Source organism: Lissotriton vulgaris, chromosome 2_2, assembly GCF_964263255.1.
Source record: "Lissotriton vulgaris chromosome 2_2, aLisVul1.2, whole genome shotgun sequence".
In the NCBI taxonomy this organism is placed as follows: Eukaryota; Metazoa; Chordata; class Amphibia; order Caudata; family Salamandridae; genus Lissotriton; species Lissotriton vulgaris.
The window spans coordinates 124,849,450-124,868,828 of NC_141688.1; the positions used below are offsets into that span (position 1 = coordinate 124,849,450).

The 19,379-nt window shown below is 42.6% G+C and overlaps 1 protein-coding gene across 2 annotated transcripts in view; it reads right to left on the bottom strand.

Annotated features, from left to right (window-relative positions):
• The window catches only part of ALPK3 (alpha kinase 3), a 1,258,466-nt gene that overhangs the window by 451,327 nt on the left and 787,760 nt on the right, over positions 1–19,379 (bottom strand). For both annotated transcript variants that reach the window (XM_086959428.1, XM_086959429.1), the window contains one exon: positions 3,648–3,775. In XM_086959428.1, coding sequence (XP_086815554.1) covers positions 3,648–3,775 — 128 coding nt within the window. The remainder of the gene's footprint in view (positions 1–3,647; positions 3,776–19,379) is intronic.

Genomic DNA, 19,379 nt, shown 5'->3' on the forward strand with positions numbered 1-19,379 from the left:
CGCAGAATGCGCATGAAGATTTTTGTTAGGCCAACAACTGTTTTGTGTTTTGTCGTGAACGCTTTTGTATGTAACACATGTACTGTCTTCCCTTGTCTGAGTTTGTGTGTATGTAATGTACGGATTTATGTCTTCCCTCTGTCTGTGTTTGCGTGTTACCTGACCCTTGTCGTTTTGTGTTGTAAGCGCACTAAATGACCTATTACCGTACACGTCTTTCTCTCTCTCTACCCTCGATCTCTCTCTCTCCCTCTATCTGTCTCCCTCTCTCTCTCTCTCTCTCTCTCTCTCTCTCTCTCTACATGTCATATGTGTACTGAATAGCTCGTTTAGTTTGCGTACGACTCTCACTCTCTATGAGAGTCTCCCTATTTCCTCTTCCTTTTTATGGTAAAAACGTGCCTCGCTGGCACTAGTCTGATTGGATACTTATTGAATGCGAAGGTGTTCAGCGAAATTAACCGAAACCAAAATGATTGTATCTCGCCATATTACTACCTCTCCTTTCTGCAAAATGAATGAACTCGAATTGGCTGAGAAGGAAAGGACAGGTAAGACGACTAAAGTCCCCCAATTTGGCCTTTTATAGGGGAACTGTATGTCAATGGCACCTTATTTTTCTGTTCATCAGAGACGAACGCCAACGTCTAGATTGACCCCCAATGCCCAGATTGCCCCACCCTCTTTTGCACCCAAGCGCGAGCACCCGAAGCATCCCCGCCCCTTTTGATAGACCCCAGCTGCTGTCCCGGATATAAACATGATGACCATGAATAACTGTCGTCCCTCGAGAAAAAACTGTTTTACCTGACTCTTGATGATGGCGCCCCTGCCCTGTTTGAAAAGGTTAGCCAGCCTTGAAGGGAAATGTTCCGAAATATTGAATTTAATGAAATGCACAGTTGACGGGAATCTTATTTTATCACCATTTGAGTTATAAATGGGACGATGAATAAACTTGACATGAACTCAATAAGAATGCCGACATATGCACTGCCTGGTAATAGACCTCTGACTGTGACCGATGAGCGTATCTCCCAAGTGTGTAGGATTGAGGGGGGAATTCACATGCATAGATGTCTTCTTCTGACAGTTCTCTAAAAACTTGTTTTGTACCTATTCAAAGATTCACGATCACCGGAGGAGAAGGGTCGGACGTGACGTACAGCCTGGCTGCAGATCTTGGGACACGTGTGACCTCGACCAAAGGTGGAGCTGCAGAACAACTAGATACGGGACGAGACAGCAATTCCAAACGTGGAAAATGAAACTTGATGGGCTGCCCTGAAGCCCTCCGCCTGCTAACCCACGTGTGCCTGGAGCCACCGTCCCCCTTCTTTGGGCCCGATTAATGGGCCTGCCCGCTTGTTATCCTTTGCTCCCTTGGTCCCTTTTGTGTGTCCCAGGAACTCTGACCCAACTCCGCCCTCCCTCCTATCGACTATTTGAACCACACCCACCCTCTTTTCTACGTGACTTATTGCCAAAAGGAAGAACTGCATTCAAGTGGGAAGAGGGTGTTGCCACGGAAATATAGGTGCCGAGCATAAGGCGCCGCTAAACGGATTATTTAGGGAACAGGACTGTGGTCTAACAGCAGAGGACTGACTGCACCCTGCAACGCGTAAGGATAGACCCGAGCTGGACCTATAGCTCCACCGCCGGTGCTCAACAGCACCAACGAAAGGACACGGACTAGAGCCTACCAGTGATGGCTCACTGCTAAAAGACACTGTGACGAAGAGATCTTGTATATTGAACTAAATTCCGCCCTCAACTACTTGGTCAAAATGTTCATTGGTCACATTTTTAAGTCAGAAACATTTATGCTATGTAGTAATTTGAAATGATGGGAACTCGACGAATGCAATCTCCTATGTGCTGCATTCTGCCAAACACATCAACTGTCCATGATTATATGCCATATGTTAGTATTGACAAATGCTAATTCTTCGACCGCACCTGTTTATATGTACCCTCATCGATTACGAAAATGAACTTTGCTATGTAAAAAGGGGCGACTGTAGAAAATTAGAAATATTGATGTACATAAGCAACGTTCATTTCCCTTTTCCCACTCCTCTCCCTGCACGCACCATGAATACCGTAAAGCATTGACTGCATCACTCTGCCAGCAAAGACCTGTACCCATGTGTACATGACAGCCATTTTAGGCACCCAGGCCTTTTGCCCGCCTAAGATTAGAATCACCGGCTTCCCTTCTGCGCGTATTTGAAACCCCCCCCTCTCTCACATGCATAGACCATGAAACCCTCTCCCTCTGCGCGACCCTGCCCTGAAAGGCAGCCCTTCTACTTGACCCACGCAAACCCCCCATTTCCTCTTGAAGAGGCATCCTTCGCCTCAGCTGACATAGCCCTCCCCAGCTGCACCTGACTGCCCCCGCTCTCTCATGCATGAGTCATAAGATCTCTCTCTCTGTGCGACTCTGTCCCTGTGCACACCCTGGCTCCCCCTTCCCCTTCTCCCTCACACAGGCAAGTCATAAACCTTCTTCTGCAAGACCCTGTCCTTGGGAGTCACGGCCGCGCCTGACCAATACCTCCTTTCCTTCCATGAATGCCCCTTTGTTGACAAGCCTTCCCTCCGCGCTCGATTGTCCACGCGGCATGAATACCACTCCTTTGATGACCCCTTCCCCCGAGTCCGACTGACCACACATGTCCGAGGCCATCGCCTAAGCCAGGAGATACCATTTACTGCCCCTTATTGTATGAAGTCACTCCTCTTCAAAGGACCCACTATTGATCCTGGCCACCCCACCCCCTGGGCTATGATCAGGCGCACACATCCTAAACAGTTGACGGAACACTCAGCTGCGTGATTGCCCTCCCCTCTTATCAGCAGGTCAAGGGTCCCTATTGTGAACACATGTGGGGTAGGATTGACACGAGGATTATGGGGATGTCTTTTCCTTGTTTCACAATGTTGTGATTGTAATGCCAAGTGTTTTGTAAAGTATAAAAGACGGAGTCTCAGCTCACTTGTTAGAGCACCTCCCGACAGACACTGTGTTTCGTGTCCGAAATGACAGGCTCTCCTCATGAGTAATAAACTCTGTTCTTGATTCCTGCTACCAGCGCCCGTCTCTTTATTTGGTAATTATTTAGAATGGAAACTAAGAGGCGTCTTGCGCCAGCAGCCCGGGCATCGATAGCAATGCGGGCCCCTGTTTTACATAAGGAACAAGGTCAAGACTGATTTGCATATGTATAACTGATGTGGCATGGTAAGCAAATGAACAATGGTTGGAGTGCTACCCCGAACTATTACCAGGGTTAAACTTATTGCAAGCAGCCTCCTTACCACTTTTTGGGTGTTTCATTTACTATACCTCAAGTCAATTTTTACACCAGCTTCTGAGAGCTAAGCATTGTGTGCTGGATAAAGCTACAAAGATTATAAAGGAGAGTAGTGAAGCAACCATCCCTCACAGTGTCTTAGCGGGGGACACCTGTAATCTTTTCTTTGAAATTGTTAGTCTGTCCCTGCCATAGCAAGGATGGGGGATAACTGCTGTCAACTTTTTCAGAAAAGGGGACCTATTCTTTCTGGATCCAGTACATAGGTAGCACAATTAAGCGTGAATGAACGTTAATGAAGAGCAAACAAAAGAGAGCACTTACCTTCAGCACTTAGAAGAAAGTCTGTTGAATCTATCCCATATTTATTCTTAATTGTGCACTGATAGACACCACAGTCATTTTTGGAGGCTTGAACAATGGCCAGTGCAACTTGGCCTTCATCACTAGCACTGTGGGAAAAGAAGACAACACCTTACATATTATTCTGAAAAACAAAGTTACAGTGAATTGGCCTTCTTACTTCATGGTCATCACAGTTATTTACTGAGGTAAACAAGTGCAGGGAAACCTAGAAATGGGTAGCATAGATAAAGGTTTAGAATACAGTGTAGTCGGAAGGTTGCACTTTTACTCCTTGGGATTAATTTTCCAAATCTGTTCAGCAAACCAGGTTAGAAATATGAAAGCATTCTCTGCTTCATTAAGACTATAATCTTTTATTTGTGGATAATCACTGCATTCAATTTCCAACATTATGTATGGGTTTTACTTGTAACGAACATGCTATGTCTACGTGAGTAACTCTGGAAATCGAACAATAATGTCTACATTTCCTTTTCTTTGTATAACTTTGCAAGGGGCATTACATTGTTGTGGTTGTATAAGCTTTATTTTAATAAGTTGTGTCTTAATAATGCTAAAAAGAAAGCGCCGATTATAACAAAAAAAGAGGTATAAAAGTAGACAATTCATGGAGTAGTTGTTACAAATACATACATACAGATTGTTCATTTAGATTCAAGGCTACAGCAAAGGAGCAGTATCACATTCAGCAAATCAGTATTAAAAGGCAATTGGCACAGCATTACCATGTTAGAAAGTACTTAAAACGGTGTAAAAGGGGAAGGACGAACGTCCCAGTATTGTCACACTTAGAACCTCCTTGGTTAAACCTTATACCCAACAGTAGTGTTGGTTGCCTTTTGAACCCTCTCAGGACAGAATTACAGAGTGATTATGTACAATAAACTGCATGTGCGTAACAACTATTCAAACATGAGTGCCAACCTATGAACCCTTGGGCAACCGAGTGGAGAAGTCATCCTCCTGGTTGCTCTGACGCTCCTATCTGAGTCTTCTTCCTGATAATCCATGTGTGGTTTAAGAACGTGGCCACTCCACAGGCAAAGAGTGGTCTAGGATCCAATTTTGAAATGCACAAGGCGTCCCCATGGTTCCGTGTGCCCCGTTGCGGGCAAATAGGTTTTAGCCTCTTGGACCTGGGTTTAGCATAAGCCAGCCAGAAAAACATGACATGAGCAACGGACTCCATTAAGTTGTTGTTGATAAGGACAGTGCAGTTGGAAAGCTTAGATTTCAATTAATGATGTTACCATAACTTCAGACTGATATGAAATTCTTTGAAGCAAATATGGAGTTGAAAATCTGGCCTGCATCATGTGATGAGCATGTGGTAATTATGTGCTAAAGGTTTGGGATAAGCCTGTGGTCTGATGGAGATCAGGATTATCTGACTAGGAGTTTTGTAAAGATCATGTCCTCAAGTGCAGAGACCCCTTTCATTTCAATTTGAAAACGTGTTACTGGACATGCATTAAATACATACCTCAAATACACTTTTCTAGCATATGCTTCTGTTCTGTAAATGTGTCATGCTCTTACGATAATCAGGATCATGCAAAAATACATTCAGTTAGTGATTAATTATTGATTGTTTAATTTAGAAGTTATTCCAGGGATGTCAAAAACATTACTATTGTTCCCCTTCATAATTTCATTACTTTATTTATGTTTGACTATTGCATTTAGGCTTTATTATTTTAGTTTTAGGTTATCTAACTCCATTTTGTGACCACCTGTTAAGTTACTTGTCTAGCTCAGGTTCATATACTGTATCTTCCTATCTTTCGAGGAACTAGTGAAAGTGTCAAATCAATCCAACAAAGACCCTGAAAAATATCCAAGGAGACATAAGTCTAATACAAGTTCCCTGTTATTTATGTTTCAGGGTCAGACAATGAATGCTTAAAGTAAACATGAAGTCTGATTTGATGTACTTTTGTCATAATGGTCCATACAAAGTTTTCTTGAACGGTCATACTGGTTATATCTGAAAGTAGTTGGAATTTCCTCAATGTAGGTCAAAGGTGAGTCGACATTCCTATAAAAACTCGATGGAGTAACCACTGATTGAGAGCGAATCTTCCCCAGGGCACAGATACAGACGCAGATCCAAATTCGCACAGCGCCAGACAGGGCCGGCTTTAGCACTGGTAGCGCCCTGTCCGACAATATTTGTTGGCGCCCCCACAGGCTCCCTCACTACCACCCTTTAGCAGTGCCCCCTCAATTCTCCATAACCACTCTCTCTCAAATGTATTTGATTAGTTATATAGCGCCACCTACACCAGTTTAGGTTGTCAGAGCACTTTACATCACACACACATTTCACAGAGACAATTAATCATATGTATGTAAATCACAGTGTAAGAAATGACGTAGGCCAGAAAACTGCAAGGTGAGTCACATGTCATCCATATTGGTAGACAGTATAGTTTAAGAGTGCTTGGTCTGGAGAAGCACAGACTCAGAATTCAAAACATAACCCCATGGTTGTGGGTTACATTTAATAGAGAATTTAATTTGTTACCGTAATGAACCCTTTTTAAAACATTAGAATAATGAAAGATGGAGAAAAAAATCATAACGCTCTAATCTATACCTTGCAGTTTGCATGGAGCTCTTTGATGACAGTTAGTAGTTCACTGTTCCATGTTAGGATTTTAACATCAGCACTGCTAGTAACAAAAAGATCTCTCTGACAAAAGCACTGATATATTTAAACTATATGCACTTTGTGATCTGCATGGTACACATTCTTTGCAGTAGGGATATTAACCTTCTGTGCTGCCATAAAATGAGTTAAAACTTCCACTAGACAATACTCCTTCTCTCTCCCGGAGGAACATTAATCACCGGAGTTTTCTAGACATTTTTATTGTTGTATGAAAATTGCCGGAGGCAAGCAATGCAGCAGCAGGTGCTTTTAAAGCCATGAAATAATTCCAAACTCGGCACCCCCTCGACTAGTCAGCTCCCGGTGCGGTGACACCGGTCGCACCGTCCTAGAGCCAGCCCTGGCACCGGATGCCACCTTAACTGAACAAGACTCCAGCAAGACTCTCCAAGGCTCTGCAAAGCATTTTGCCTTCACTGACCGGTGCCAGGATTGTGTTCTCACACAGACACAATCTCCTTGCCCATGTGCTTGAAATAACTGGCAAGCAATTCCATACAGACAGCAAATCTTGTTGTCCAAGGTATGTGCACCACCTCTGAAACTAAAAAAAAATGATTATTTATTTATCTGCTATTAAGAGCCTAGCGCCGAGAGATAGCACAGTGAGGGGTTAATGGCTCAACTTGTAATGTTACAATTTCTCCATGTTGTTCTCACTGTTCATGAAACCTTTTTGCTTATTTTCATTCTTATTCTCTGTGATGTTACTTACTTATGCCTACGCCCCCTCCAGGGGTACAGACCATCAATCAGGACTCTTCAGCAATTTCTATCCTGGGCTTTTCTTTCAATCTAACTCCAGGTGTAACCCATTTCTTGCAGTCAGCCTTGAAACCCCGACAGCAGGTGTTTCTTGTCTTCCCCTTTTCTTTCTCCGTGGAGGGTTCTAGGTGAGGGCTTCCCTGGTGTTGTTGATGTGGACTTGCGGAAGGTGTGACCTATTTACTCTCAGCATCTTTCATGATTTCTACATGAGCAGGGAGTTGGAAAGTGTCTGCCATAGGTCGCCGTTGTGTATGGTGTCTGGTCAGCAGATTTAGAAGATTTTCCTTAGACAGTTGTTGAAGGAGGGTGGTCACTGTTGTCCCCCAAGTTTCTGCTCCATACAGAAGGGCTGATTTTACGCTGACGTTAAAAAGCCTTTCCTTGTTTTGCATCGTTAGGTTCTTGGAGCTCCAGACCTACTTTAGCTGAATGAAGGCAGCCTTTGCTTTGCCGATTCTTGCTTTGACGTTGGTGTCTGTGCCATCCTGCTTGTCTCTGACACTGCCCAGGAAGGTGAAGGCCTCAACCTCTGCCAGTGCATTGCCTGTAAGAGTGACTGCAGAAGTACTGCGGTGTTAGCCTTCAGGATCTTGGTTTTACTCTTGTTTATGTTGAGGCCAAGTTGTGTCTGCCTCTTTGTTGGTCTTCTCTTCATCTGCAGATGGGTAGGGGAGAGTAGGGCCAGGTCATGAGCCGGTCCTGGTGGTTGAGCTGCTTCCAAGGTGTCCATTGGATCTCATTACTTTTCCTTGCTGTGGAGGTCTCATGATCCAGTCTTTGACCAACAGGAAGAGAAAAGGCGAGAGCAAACAACCCTGGCAGACTCCGGTACACACTTCAAATGCTTCAGTGAGTTCTCCTTCATGAACTATCTAGCAGGTAATTCCCTCGTAAGAATTCCTGATGATCCTTATGAGTTTATCTGGCACACCATAGTGACTGAGGAGTTTTCAAAGTGTCTCTCTGTCCACGTTGTCGAATGCCTTCTCATAGTTGATGAAGTTGACATTGAGGAGAGAGTTCCATTATATCGGCTGCTCAATCATCATGTGCTGTATTGCAATCTGGTGTGTGCAGGATCTATCTTTGCGAAAGTCAGCTTGCTGCTCTCGTGACTGAGAATCAACTTGTTCCTTCATCCTATTCAGAATGACTCTGTTGAACACTTTGCCTCGGGTTAATAGAAGAATTATCCCTCTGTAGTTTGCACAGTTACTCAGGTCGCCTTTCTTGGGGATCTTGATCAGATATCCCTCCTTCCAGTCTGAAGGCACCTTTTCCTCTTCCCAGATCCCTCCACACAAAGGGTAGAAAATATCTACTTATGTTTCAATGTCTGTATTCAGTGCCTCTGTAGGAATTCTGTCAGGTCCTCCTGCCTTCCCATTTCTCAGATGTTTGATGGCTTGCCGTATTTCTTCCTTAATTAGTCTGCTGCAGTCTTTTGGCAAGTCCTTGTCAGTTGGCTGAATGTCTGGTGAAGACTAGGGGACCGGCTAGTTCAGCAAAGTACTCCGCCCATCATAGCTGTTGGCCTTCGTTACCCATGATTGTCTTTCCCAGCTTTGTCTTTAATAGGTCTTTCTGGCTTGATGTATCTGCCAGAGCTTTTCCTTGTAATGTAGCAGAGTTCTTTCATGTTTCCATTTGCTTGCTTCTTTCTTGGCTACTGTGGCAGGACCATTAATGAATCTTTGCTTGTGTGCTCTTAAGCTTCTCTATTCTTCCTTTTTGGTTTTGGTGTAATATTCTTGAGCTTTTGCTTTTTCTGCTCCCATTCGGCTGGTGTTGACTCCAGCTTTCTTTTCTTTTCTGGAATGTATTTTGCAGAGAAGCTCAGTGGAAATGCATTTTTTATTATGGTGTTTTTTGGGACCTGGTACCTCCTGCCAGGTTGATGTTACTATTTCTTTAATTATTTCCCACTGGCTTTCTACTCGGTCTCTGTTGGCTATGATGTTACCAAATAATATTGTTAGCATTAGATTTATGAGTTTAAAAGTAACCATTTTAAAATAAATATGTTGAAATACATATTCTGTTTCTAGAGATCACTGAGTGTGTAACCAATTATTGAACGTTTAGATTACCACTGATTCCCTGTTAGTAACACAGAAACCACTGGCACGGCGGGTTGTGTTGGGCTACAATAACCTGAAATGTAACACTTAATTGTTGGTTCACTGAACTAAGTTTAGGCAGTTGTGAGTGGCAAAGCCAAACCTTGTATAACTAGGCCACAGTCCTAGTTTACGCAAGAGGTGTAGAGATAATCACTACTATACATAGGTTAAGCTGACCAACTGTGGGAAGCCAGGAAAGGCTTATTTGTGAGAAGGTGTTCGACGGATAAAGAGGAAAACAGAAAAGGAAGTTGGGAGTGGTGAGTGGTGAGCAGCAAACAAATATGCTTACACACTGCAGTGTTGTGTGATGCTTGATGACAGCTGTCAATACAGATTTTTGTACACGTGCCCCTTCCCATCGCATTTGGTCAGTTTCCGTGATGGCTTCATCTAGTGTGGCCGGATCACTGTCTACTATACAAGTGTATGATATGATATGTTTATTTCTATGCAACACATACAAGATTTCTTGGCATTGAAATAACCTAAATAAAGCCAATGCAAAAAAAGGGTTATGTAGGAAATATGAATCTTTTCAGTTGTTTTCTATGCTGAATAATAGCGGCTGAAGAATGGATGGCGATGGGAATACAACTCTAATATTTTACCCATTCAGGGGACTTTCAAGAGGAATTAGTTGTTAAACCTAAGGCGAAGAAGGGCTTTAGAACATTTAAATTTGATAGGCATGAAATCACTGCATTTTTGGTAGACTGTCCACTGGATAATAAATACAGCTTTAAATGATATGATATGATAGATTGTTATAAATGGTGCAAATACCCAGAGGCGTCTTGGCACTCCAACTGTTCTGGAAGATCTTAAGATGGAAGACCCTTACTAGTTTACAAACAGCCAAGATTTTAAAGGCTTCTAAAAAGAAGGCTATTGGCCATGGATTTCACATTTAGAGGTAGGCTATTCAATAGTTTGGTGGTACAGAAAATTAAACTTCTGCCTCCCCAGGAGGAACGCCTACATTTAGGAACCCTGAAAATTTTGGAAGAGGTAGACATGAGCGTCCTGGTAGGAATTTACCATTTAAAGCAATGTTTAAGATAGTCCGGGCACATATCATGAAGGACTTTGTAAGTGACGCAAAGGGCCTTAAAGTCAATGTATTTCCTGACTGGTAGCCAGTGTAGCTTAAGTACGGCTTGCAGTGCTGATTTAAACTTGGGGATCTCTAAACGTATCCGTTCTGCTTCGTTCTGCAGAGTCTGGAATTTATTCAGCAATTGCTGCTGCATATTTAAAGAAAGGGCATTGAAGTAGTCAGATTTAGAGAGAGTGGGGAACAGCAGTACAGTCTTCTGCGATTCAAGAGGAATACAAGGGAGAATCTTTCTTGTTATCCTTAAAGTATTGAATGAGAAAGAGATGACTGTGTTAATTTGATCTCTGAAGGTAAGCTTGCCATCAAACACAATATCTAGATTCCTTACCTTCTTTAAAGGGGTTGGGAGAGTTCTCAGCTCTTGTGGCTACCAAGAGGGGTAGCCAGAGAGATGTCGTAACTGAATAGGAAGACCTAAGTCTTCCCAGAATGTAACTTAAGGCAGATGCCCTTCATCCACGTTCCTACTTCCAGCATACAGTTATGGAATCTTGTAGCTGTATCATAACTTTTATATTTGTATGTCTTGTGTCACCAACATTATGTTCTCAAGCTCGTGCTAGGAATGTAAAATGCTAGAATGCGAGGCTACAGAGAGTTCTCTTGGAAGCAGGAGCTGACAGTTGATGGTGAGATGGCAGCTTGTCAGGGAAGGTTACTGGTAGCTTATTAAACTAACTTTATTTCACCTTATCTGAGTGACGTCTTTTTAACATTGGCAACGAGGATGGGATCGTGACCTGGTGACACTACCTGGTGGAAAATTCGTCTAGGATCCAGTTCCAGGAAAGACTGTGTCTCCTGATTTCACCCTGTGATATTAATTTGGTGATTATCGCTTAGTAGTGATTACTGGTGAATAGCGCACTTACCAGCAATTTGGCGGGCAGGAATCCAGCATCCGCTGGTGTCAGCATATGCAAGAGAAGGCTCATCCGTCGATCAGGTATTTCCACAGGAAGTGAGGGGCGCGAATGAGGTTCCAGGAGTCATCTTTGAGACCTGCGTTGCAGCAGTGCCCGGGCAGGCAAGAGTTCTTTTGTCTGGGGTTCAGAAATGAACCCTGGAATTGAACACACTCGTGCGTGTGTTTTTCCTATGGTCTTCTCTGATTGGGCTTGGAGTGCGTGTTTTTTTGTAACAGAAAACGCAATAGGCCATAGGCGGTCGTGTTGCTCCGCCCATGTCCTATTGGTGTCTGGTACGTGCACCAAAGCCCATATGTCTTCAATTATCGTGCCTAGACACGGGCGCGATAATTGAAGACATATGGCTCGCAGTAGCGCGCGTGCGCGCACTACTCTTGGGCGTTTGTTTTTTTTTGCAGTGGGCCCTGGGCGCTAGACGTGCACGCGCTCGGCTCCAGGCGCATGACAGGGGTGCGAGAGAGGCGGGAAAACAAGGAACGGATCTGCACCTTTTATAATGAAGTGGCCGAGACTCAGGGTTTATTCATATTATTTTCGTTTATTCAGTTTTCATCCCTCAAAGAAGAATATTTTAACCTTTTTTATGTTAATGTCAGAAACGCATCAGCAAAGGAAGCAAGCTTTTATTGGAGTCTCCGCAAACTGAAGATAGAGGTTTAAAGTTTGAAAATATGTTAGTCATAATCCCTCAATGTCCTCGCGGCGCTTCTAATGCCTCCTGCCCGGGTCTTCACAGCCTATTCATGCCTCGCACCTGGGCCCTCGCAGTGCTGGTTATTTCACAGCCTTAGTCCTCGCAGCGCTTTTTATTCCACAGCTAGGGTCTTTGCAGCGCTGTTGATGCCTGGGTCCTCGCAGCGCTATGATGTCTCGCGCCTGGGTCTTTTGAGCGGTTTATTCCACATCCTGGGTCTCTTTGCAGCGCTGTTCATGCCTGCTGCCTCAGTCCTCGCAGCACTATATTAATGCCTCGCTCCTGGACCTTTATGGCGCTGTTTGTTCCACAGCCTGAGTCCTCCCAGCGCGGCCCATGCAGCAGCATCCCCCGCCCCAGCCTCTCGGCCACGGAATCGTTGCGCACCCACCGTCTACAAGTGTTCCAGGCTCGCTACCCGCGGCGCTGTGTGATCCCTGGTGCTTTCTGCGTGCAGAGATAAATTTGCCACGGTACAAGGTAACTGTTGTATCTTAGCAATGATGTCATTGTCTCATGGTCACTGTGCTCACTGGATTCCAGAGTGTGGAATCCAGGGAGCAGATCAGAGATGCACAGATACTGAGGAAGTTGGTCCTTGAATGCTCCTGGGGTTGTTGGTTAAATAAACTACTTTTACTCTCTTAACCACTGTTCCCCAAGTCATTTCAGTGGCCACGAGGATGGGATACATTTGAAGAAGAAAAGAAGACTTGGATTGAAGATTTTCTACAAATTGAAGATTTCTTCACACAACCCCAGGAAGCCTGAACATTTTATAAAAGTTTCAAGGTACCTTTATTATACGTTGTCGTTTTGAAACGGATGAACTCTTGTTTTGCGCTTAAATTGGATTTTTTTTTGTTTTTAGAGTCTGAATCCAATTTTTAAACTGTTTTTGGCATGTGAACTGTTTTTAGCATGTCAAATTAGCGCGCAGCATTGTAATTCTAATGCCATTTTAAATACGAAGGATCGCTTTATTTTCTATCGTCTTAAGGATTACAACAGTATTGTTTATTTTGAAAGATGCCGGCATGCTAACAACTTCATCGCACTTACATCGTTTCTTCATTCAAAAAATGCCGCCGTGTTGATTGCTGCCTTCGCGTGCACATCGCGCTGCCACATCAGCGCGTCTGATATCAATCACCTGCATTCTTCTGAGTTACCGCGTCATCGCGTTGCTACATCAGCGCGTTCAACGCTCTGACATCAATCACTGCATCATCACGTTTGACGCTACGTTAAGCGGCCATCTTAAGTAACCATAGCAACTGATGCTGTTTCACTCGTACAGACGTCGAATGTAAACAAACAAGGCTATTTCACTCGTCGGACGCAATTTCCTTCGGCAAGTCTACAACTTATTACATATACTTGGCATTATTAAACATTCTTCAGTAAACAAGATTGTTCAATTTTTGTACACATTTTTATATGTGGTGAACTTAGAACATGAAATGAACTTTGAACAATAAGTGCATACTTAATGGAATAAACACCTGACAACTTCAAATACCAGCTATTGACAACGGTGACTACATTAATTATTTTAGTTATTTATTTTCAAACTACCTTGACAACGGTGACTACATTAATTATTTTAATTTATTATTTTATTGCATTTACTAAGTGTTATTCTAATATTTAAATCTCATAATAGTCATTATGGATGTTTCATCTTCTGTAGTTGCTCCTCCCAAGTTCTTGCAGTCTCCTGGTCCGCCTTCTATGAATTGGGAAGATTGGTCAGAATCTTTTGAGACCTATTTAGAGGCCATAGGTGGTGATGTATTTTTACCTTCTAGAAAATTAGCATTACTTAAACACAATTTAGGCGTTGAAGGCAGGAAAGTTTTAAAAACTTTACCTGTAACAAATCGTGTTGTTTCAACGGTTATTGACAATGATGAAACAAGTGAAACTAGTGAAACCAGTTCTAATGATACAGCTATTGATGTATATTCTGATGCTTTAAAAGCATTAGAAGAGAATTATGGTAAGAAAACGAGTATTGTCGTTGAAAGACACAAATTTTTCTCTAGAGCACAATTAGCTGGTGAAAATGTGCAACAATATGTGGCATGTTTAAGAACCTTAGCCATCACATGTAAGTTCAAAGACTTACACGAAGAAATAATAAGAGATCAGTTTATAAATAGAATTAAAAACATCAAAATTCAAGAGCGTTTACTTGAGCTAAAAAATCCATCTCTACAGAAAACTCTTGACACAGCCAGAAAAATGGAGAATACGTCCCATTATGTCAAAGAGTTAAGTTCTAAGGATGAATCTAGTAATGTTAATGCTGTATCTACAGGTTATGGAAAATCTGATTATAAAAGCGATAACAAGGAAGTTAAACCTAGTTTTTCTAAAAATAAATCTAGTTTTACCAAAAGAGTCTGTTACAGATGTGGTAGTCAGAAACACACTGCTGATTTCATTAAATGTCCTGCTAGTAAAGTTACATGCATTAAATGCAAAAAAATCGGTCATTTTGCCAAATGGTGTAGAACTGGCGATTACAGTAATTGGAAGCGTTCTGTAAATCTCGTAGAATCTCACCTTGACAGTGATGAAGAAGTATTTGATGGCAATGAGAATGATATTGAAGTGATGATGTTGCAGGATGATTTTGTTAATGATATCTCTGAAGACTATTGTCCGCCTAAATGTGAAGTATTGATAAATGATGTCTACATGATGCTTTGGGCGGATTCATGTTCGCCGTACACCATCATCGATAAAAACATGTGGGAAAATGGAAACAGGTACACTTTAATAACAGCTGATGCACGACCTAAAGGTTACTGTGGTGTTAGATTACCTGTTATCGGCTATTTTGATGCCAAGGTAACATTCAAAGGTAGATCATGTTCAACCAAAGTTTATGTTGTCTAACAGGGACGTGCTTTATTGAGTTGGAAAGATCTTAAAAAAATGGGGTTGGTACTAAATCCTAATCATCCTGACCAAGTAGTTTTGGCTAATGATTATCTTGAAGATGTATTGGTAACTAATGAAGATCCATCTTCTAAATGGGAATCTGTTTTTCCCAAATTATTTAGCAAGGAACTAGGATGTTTGACCAAATTTGAACACAAGATCATTTTAAAAGCAGACAATACCCCATCTGTTCATAAAGTAAGAAATGTACCATTTGCCCTACGGAATCCCTTGAAGGATGAATTAAATAGGTTATGTAATGCCAAGGTAATAGAACCTATTGAAGCTTCAAATTGGCTTAGTCTCATCGTTTTGGCTCGCAAACCCAATGGAAAAATTAGGATGTGTGTGGACCTGAGGGACTTGAATAAAAATATCTGGGTTGATAGATATCCTCTGCCACACATCAATGAAATGATTTCGAGCATTAAAGATGCCATGTTTTTCTCGTCGATTGATTTGTCAAATGCATATCACCAAATCAAATTACATTCTGACTCTAGGCATTTAACATCTTTCATTACACCTGAGGGTGCCTTCCAATATCTCAGAATGCCATTCGGATTGGCATCTGCATCCTCAGTTTTTCAGAGAGTCATGTGCAGTATTCTGAAGGGTGAATCAAATGTGAGAATTTTTCAAGACGATGTTCTTATTTGGGGGAAAGACATACTTTCTCATGATCAAGCAGTACACGGTGTGTTGCAGAAATTACAGGATGCTGGTCTAACTGTATCTGGGGAAAAATGCAAGTTTGGAGTGAAAGAAATTGATTATCTTGGTCATACCATTTCCAACGAAGGGGTTAAACCTAAAATGAAATTATTGGATGCTATTGAAAAAGCACCCCACCCTATTAATAAAGATCAGTTACGATCATTTTTGGGACTTGCGGAATACTATTCTAAATTTGTCCCAAACTTTGCTGACAAAGTGCATAATTTAAGATTGTTAATGAAAAAAGGCGTTTCTTTTGCATGGTCAACCTTATGTCAACAGGCTTTTGACAACATCAAAAAAGACATCACAAAAGCTGTGGCTCTTAAACCTTATGATCCTGATCATATCTCTATAATCGTGGTGGACTCAAGTGCTTATGGTTTGGGTGCTGTCCTTATGCAAAAGCACAATGGGGCTGAACGTATCATAGCGTTTGCATCTCGCACACTTAAGGGTGCTGAACCTTCATATTCCGTAATTGAAAAAGAGGCTTTAGCATGTTGGTGGGGTGTAGACCATTTTAAAACTTTTATTTGGGGCACTTGTTTTGAATTAAGAACAGATCACCGACCTCTTATTGACATCTTCACAACTAAAGGTGCTTCAAAAGCCACTCCCAGAATAGCCAAATGGTTATATAGATTACAGGAGTACAACTTTCAAATAAATTATGTTCCTGGTCATAAAAACATTAATGCAGACTGTTTATCACGCCTTCCCTTGCCATGTGACAAAGATGATATTTCTGAGGATAAAGATGAATGGTTAGTTGCCAACATCGAAGAATCATGTAATAATGCTATCAGTAAACAAGAATGGGTTCAAGCTGTGTCTGATGACACTTTACTACAACAAATCATTAATAACTTACATGGTGGTGTAGATCTGTCATCCTTGGATAAGTCTATTTTGGCTGATTTTAAGATGGTTTGGCCAGAATTATCTTTTTATGATGGCATTCTTAGGAGGGGCGACAGATTAGTTGTACCTGCACTTCTGCGTGACAAACTATTGAGTTTATTACATGAAGGACACAGTGGAATGACTAGCATGAAGAAGAGAGCAAGGAATGATTTTTAGTGGGCTGGAATGGACAAGGACATAGACAGGTGTGTTAGGAATTGTCTAGCATGTATGTCTAGTGACAAATCTCACAAATCGCATGAAACCACTATTTCGGCAACTCCTTTTCCTGAAAAGCCTTGGGATAAAGTTGCCATTGATATTTGTGGTCCATTTCATGTCAAAGGTATAGAAAATAAGTTTGCAATTGTCTTGATGGATTTTCACTCTAAATGGCCTGAAGTAGCTTTTGTAAGGGATATCAAAGCTTCCAATATTATCGAATTTTGCGATGGTATTTTCCGAAGAGAAGGGTACCCTAGCACTATATTATCAGATAATGGCCCGCAATTTATAGCCGAAGAATTTTCCGCTTATCTTAAAAAAGTTGGAGTTAAACACAGTACCACCTCTGTATATAATCCTAGAGAAAATGGTTTAATAGAAAGATTCAACCGGGTGTTGAAGGAATGCATCCAACTTGCTAGCAACAATAATGATAACTGTAAGGATGCTGTCAAGGAGATGTTATGGTGTTACAGAAATACTCCTCACACAGCTACGGGAATATCTCCGTTTTCTTTATTAAAAGGGCGTGAGGCTGGATCTAAGGTTAAACCTGTATGGATGTTTAAAAATATTTCAAAAGTGACTGATGGTAAGAACCTTGCATCTAAGGTTCAACAATATCAAAATAAATATGTTCAGAATCACAATTCTAAGATCAATTGTAATGCTAATGCATTTAGGGTTGGTGACTGGGTACGCTCTCAATTAATGGGCAATCGGAAACCTGGTTCCTCTAAATGGTCTAAACCTAAACAAATTATCTGTGTAACAGGTAATATAGTAAAGTTAGATGATGGTAAACAGTGGAATGTGAGAAGCATTACAAGATGTAATGATCTAGAGTGCAAACAAATGAATGGTCTGGTAGACATTTCTTCAAAAACATCTGTGGAGAAAAGAGATGATGTACCCATTTCTATGTCTGTATCTACTAGGCCTAAATGTAGACCAGTTTGGATGAAGGATTACATCTGTCCTTGATTGTGTATTTCTTATATGTATCAATATGAAATGTGTTCTTTGTTTCCATTGTTTGTTTTTTATTTTGTAGAAAGGGAGATATGTTGTATCTTAGCAATGATGTCATTGTCTCATGGTCACTGTGCTCACTGGATTCCAGAGTGTGGAATCCAGGGAGCAGATCAGAGATGCACAGATACTGAGGAAGTTGGTCCTTGAATGCTCCTGGGGTTGTTGGTTAAATAAACTACTTTTACTCTCTTAACCACTGTTCCCCAAGTCATTTCAGTAACCTTGATTGATGAAGATGTCGCCTTCGCCAGGAAAGGTCACGTTCTCACCTACTTCCTCGGAATTATGCAGATTCCAAACTTAAGTGACTCCAATCACAAGCAGGTTTTCCGCATCTGGTGTCGTTTGAAGCCTCTAATAAGAGGACCGTGAAAGGTTACCTAAGCCCAGCGCCGCCGAGGATTCATCAGAGGCTAATAGGAAAATGGAGAGGCTGGGAGAGAATTACAGGCAGGGACGCGGAGAGCTTCTCCGTGTTCGCAGTGCTGGTTATTTCACAGCCTTAGTCCTAGCAGCGCTTTTTATTCCACAGCTAGGGTCTTTGCAGCGCTGTTGATGCCTGGGTCCTCGCAGCGCTATGATGCCTCGCGCCTGGGTCTTTTGAGCGGTTTATTCCACACCCTGGGTCTCTTTGCAGCGCTGTTCATGCCTGCTGCCTTAGTCCACGCAGCGCTATATTAATGCCTCGCTCCTGGACCTTTATGGCGCTGTTTGTTCCACAGCCTGAGTCCTCGCAGCGCGGCCCATGCCGCAGCATCCCCCGCCCCAGCCTCTCGGTCACGGAATCGTTGTGCAACCTCAGTCTACAAGTGTTCCAGGCTCGCTACCCGCCGCGCAGTGTGATCCCTGGCGCTTTCTGCGTGCAGAGATAAATTTGCCACGGTACAAGGTAACCTTGATTGATGAAGATGTCGCCTTCGCCAGGAAAGGTCACGTTCTCACCTACTTCCTCGGAATTATGCAGATTCCAAACTTAAGTGACTCCAATCACAAGCAGGTTTTCTGCATCTGGTGTCGTTTGAAGCCTCTAATAAGAGGACCGTGAAAGGTTACCTAAGCCCAGCGCCGACGAGGATTCATCAGAGGCTAATAGGAAAATGGAGAGGCTGGGAGAGAATTACAGGCAGGGACACAGAGAGCTTCTCCGTGTTCGGCGTGTTAAAGTTTCCAAGCAGCGGTGAGCACCAAGAGAACACGGTGCGTCCGCTCTTGAGTCAGGCATTGGAGCTGGAGACAGAGGGCACCAAGAGAACACGGTGCATCCGCTCTTGAGTCAGGCACTGGAGCTGGAGACAGAGGGCGCAGGAAATGCCGTTCTGAGATACTCCCATACTCACAGACAGAGGGAGCAGGAAATGCCTTTCTGAGATACCCCCACCATTCATCCTTCCATCCACTGACTGATCCATCTATCCACTCACTGATCCATCCATCCACTCACTGATCCATCCATCCATTCATCCATGCATCCATCCACTCACGGATCCATCCATCCACTCACTGATCCATCCATCCATTCATCCATGCATCCATCCACTCACGGATCC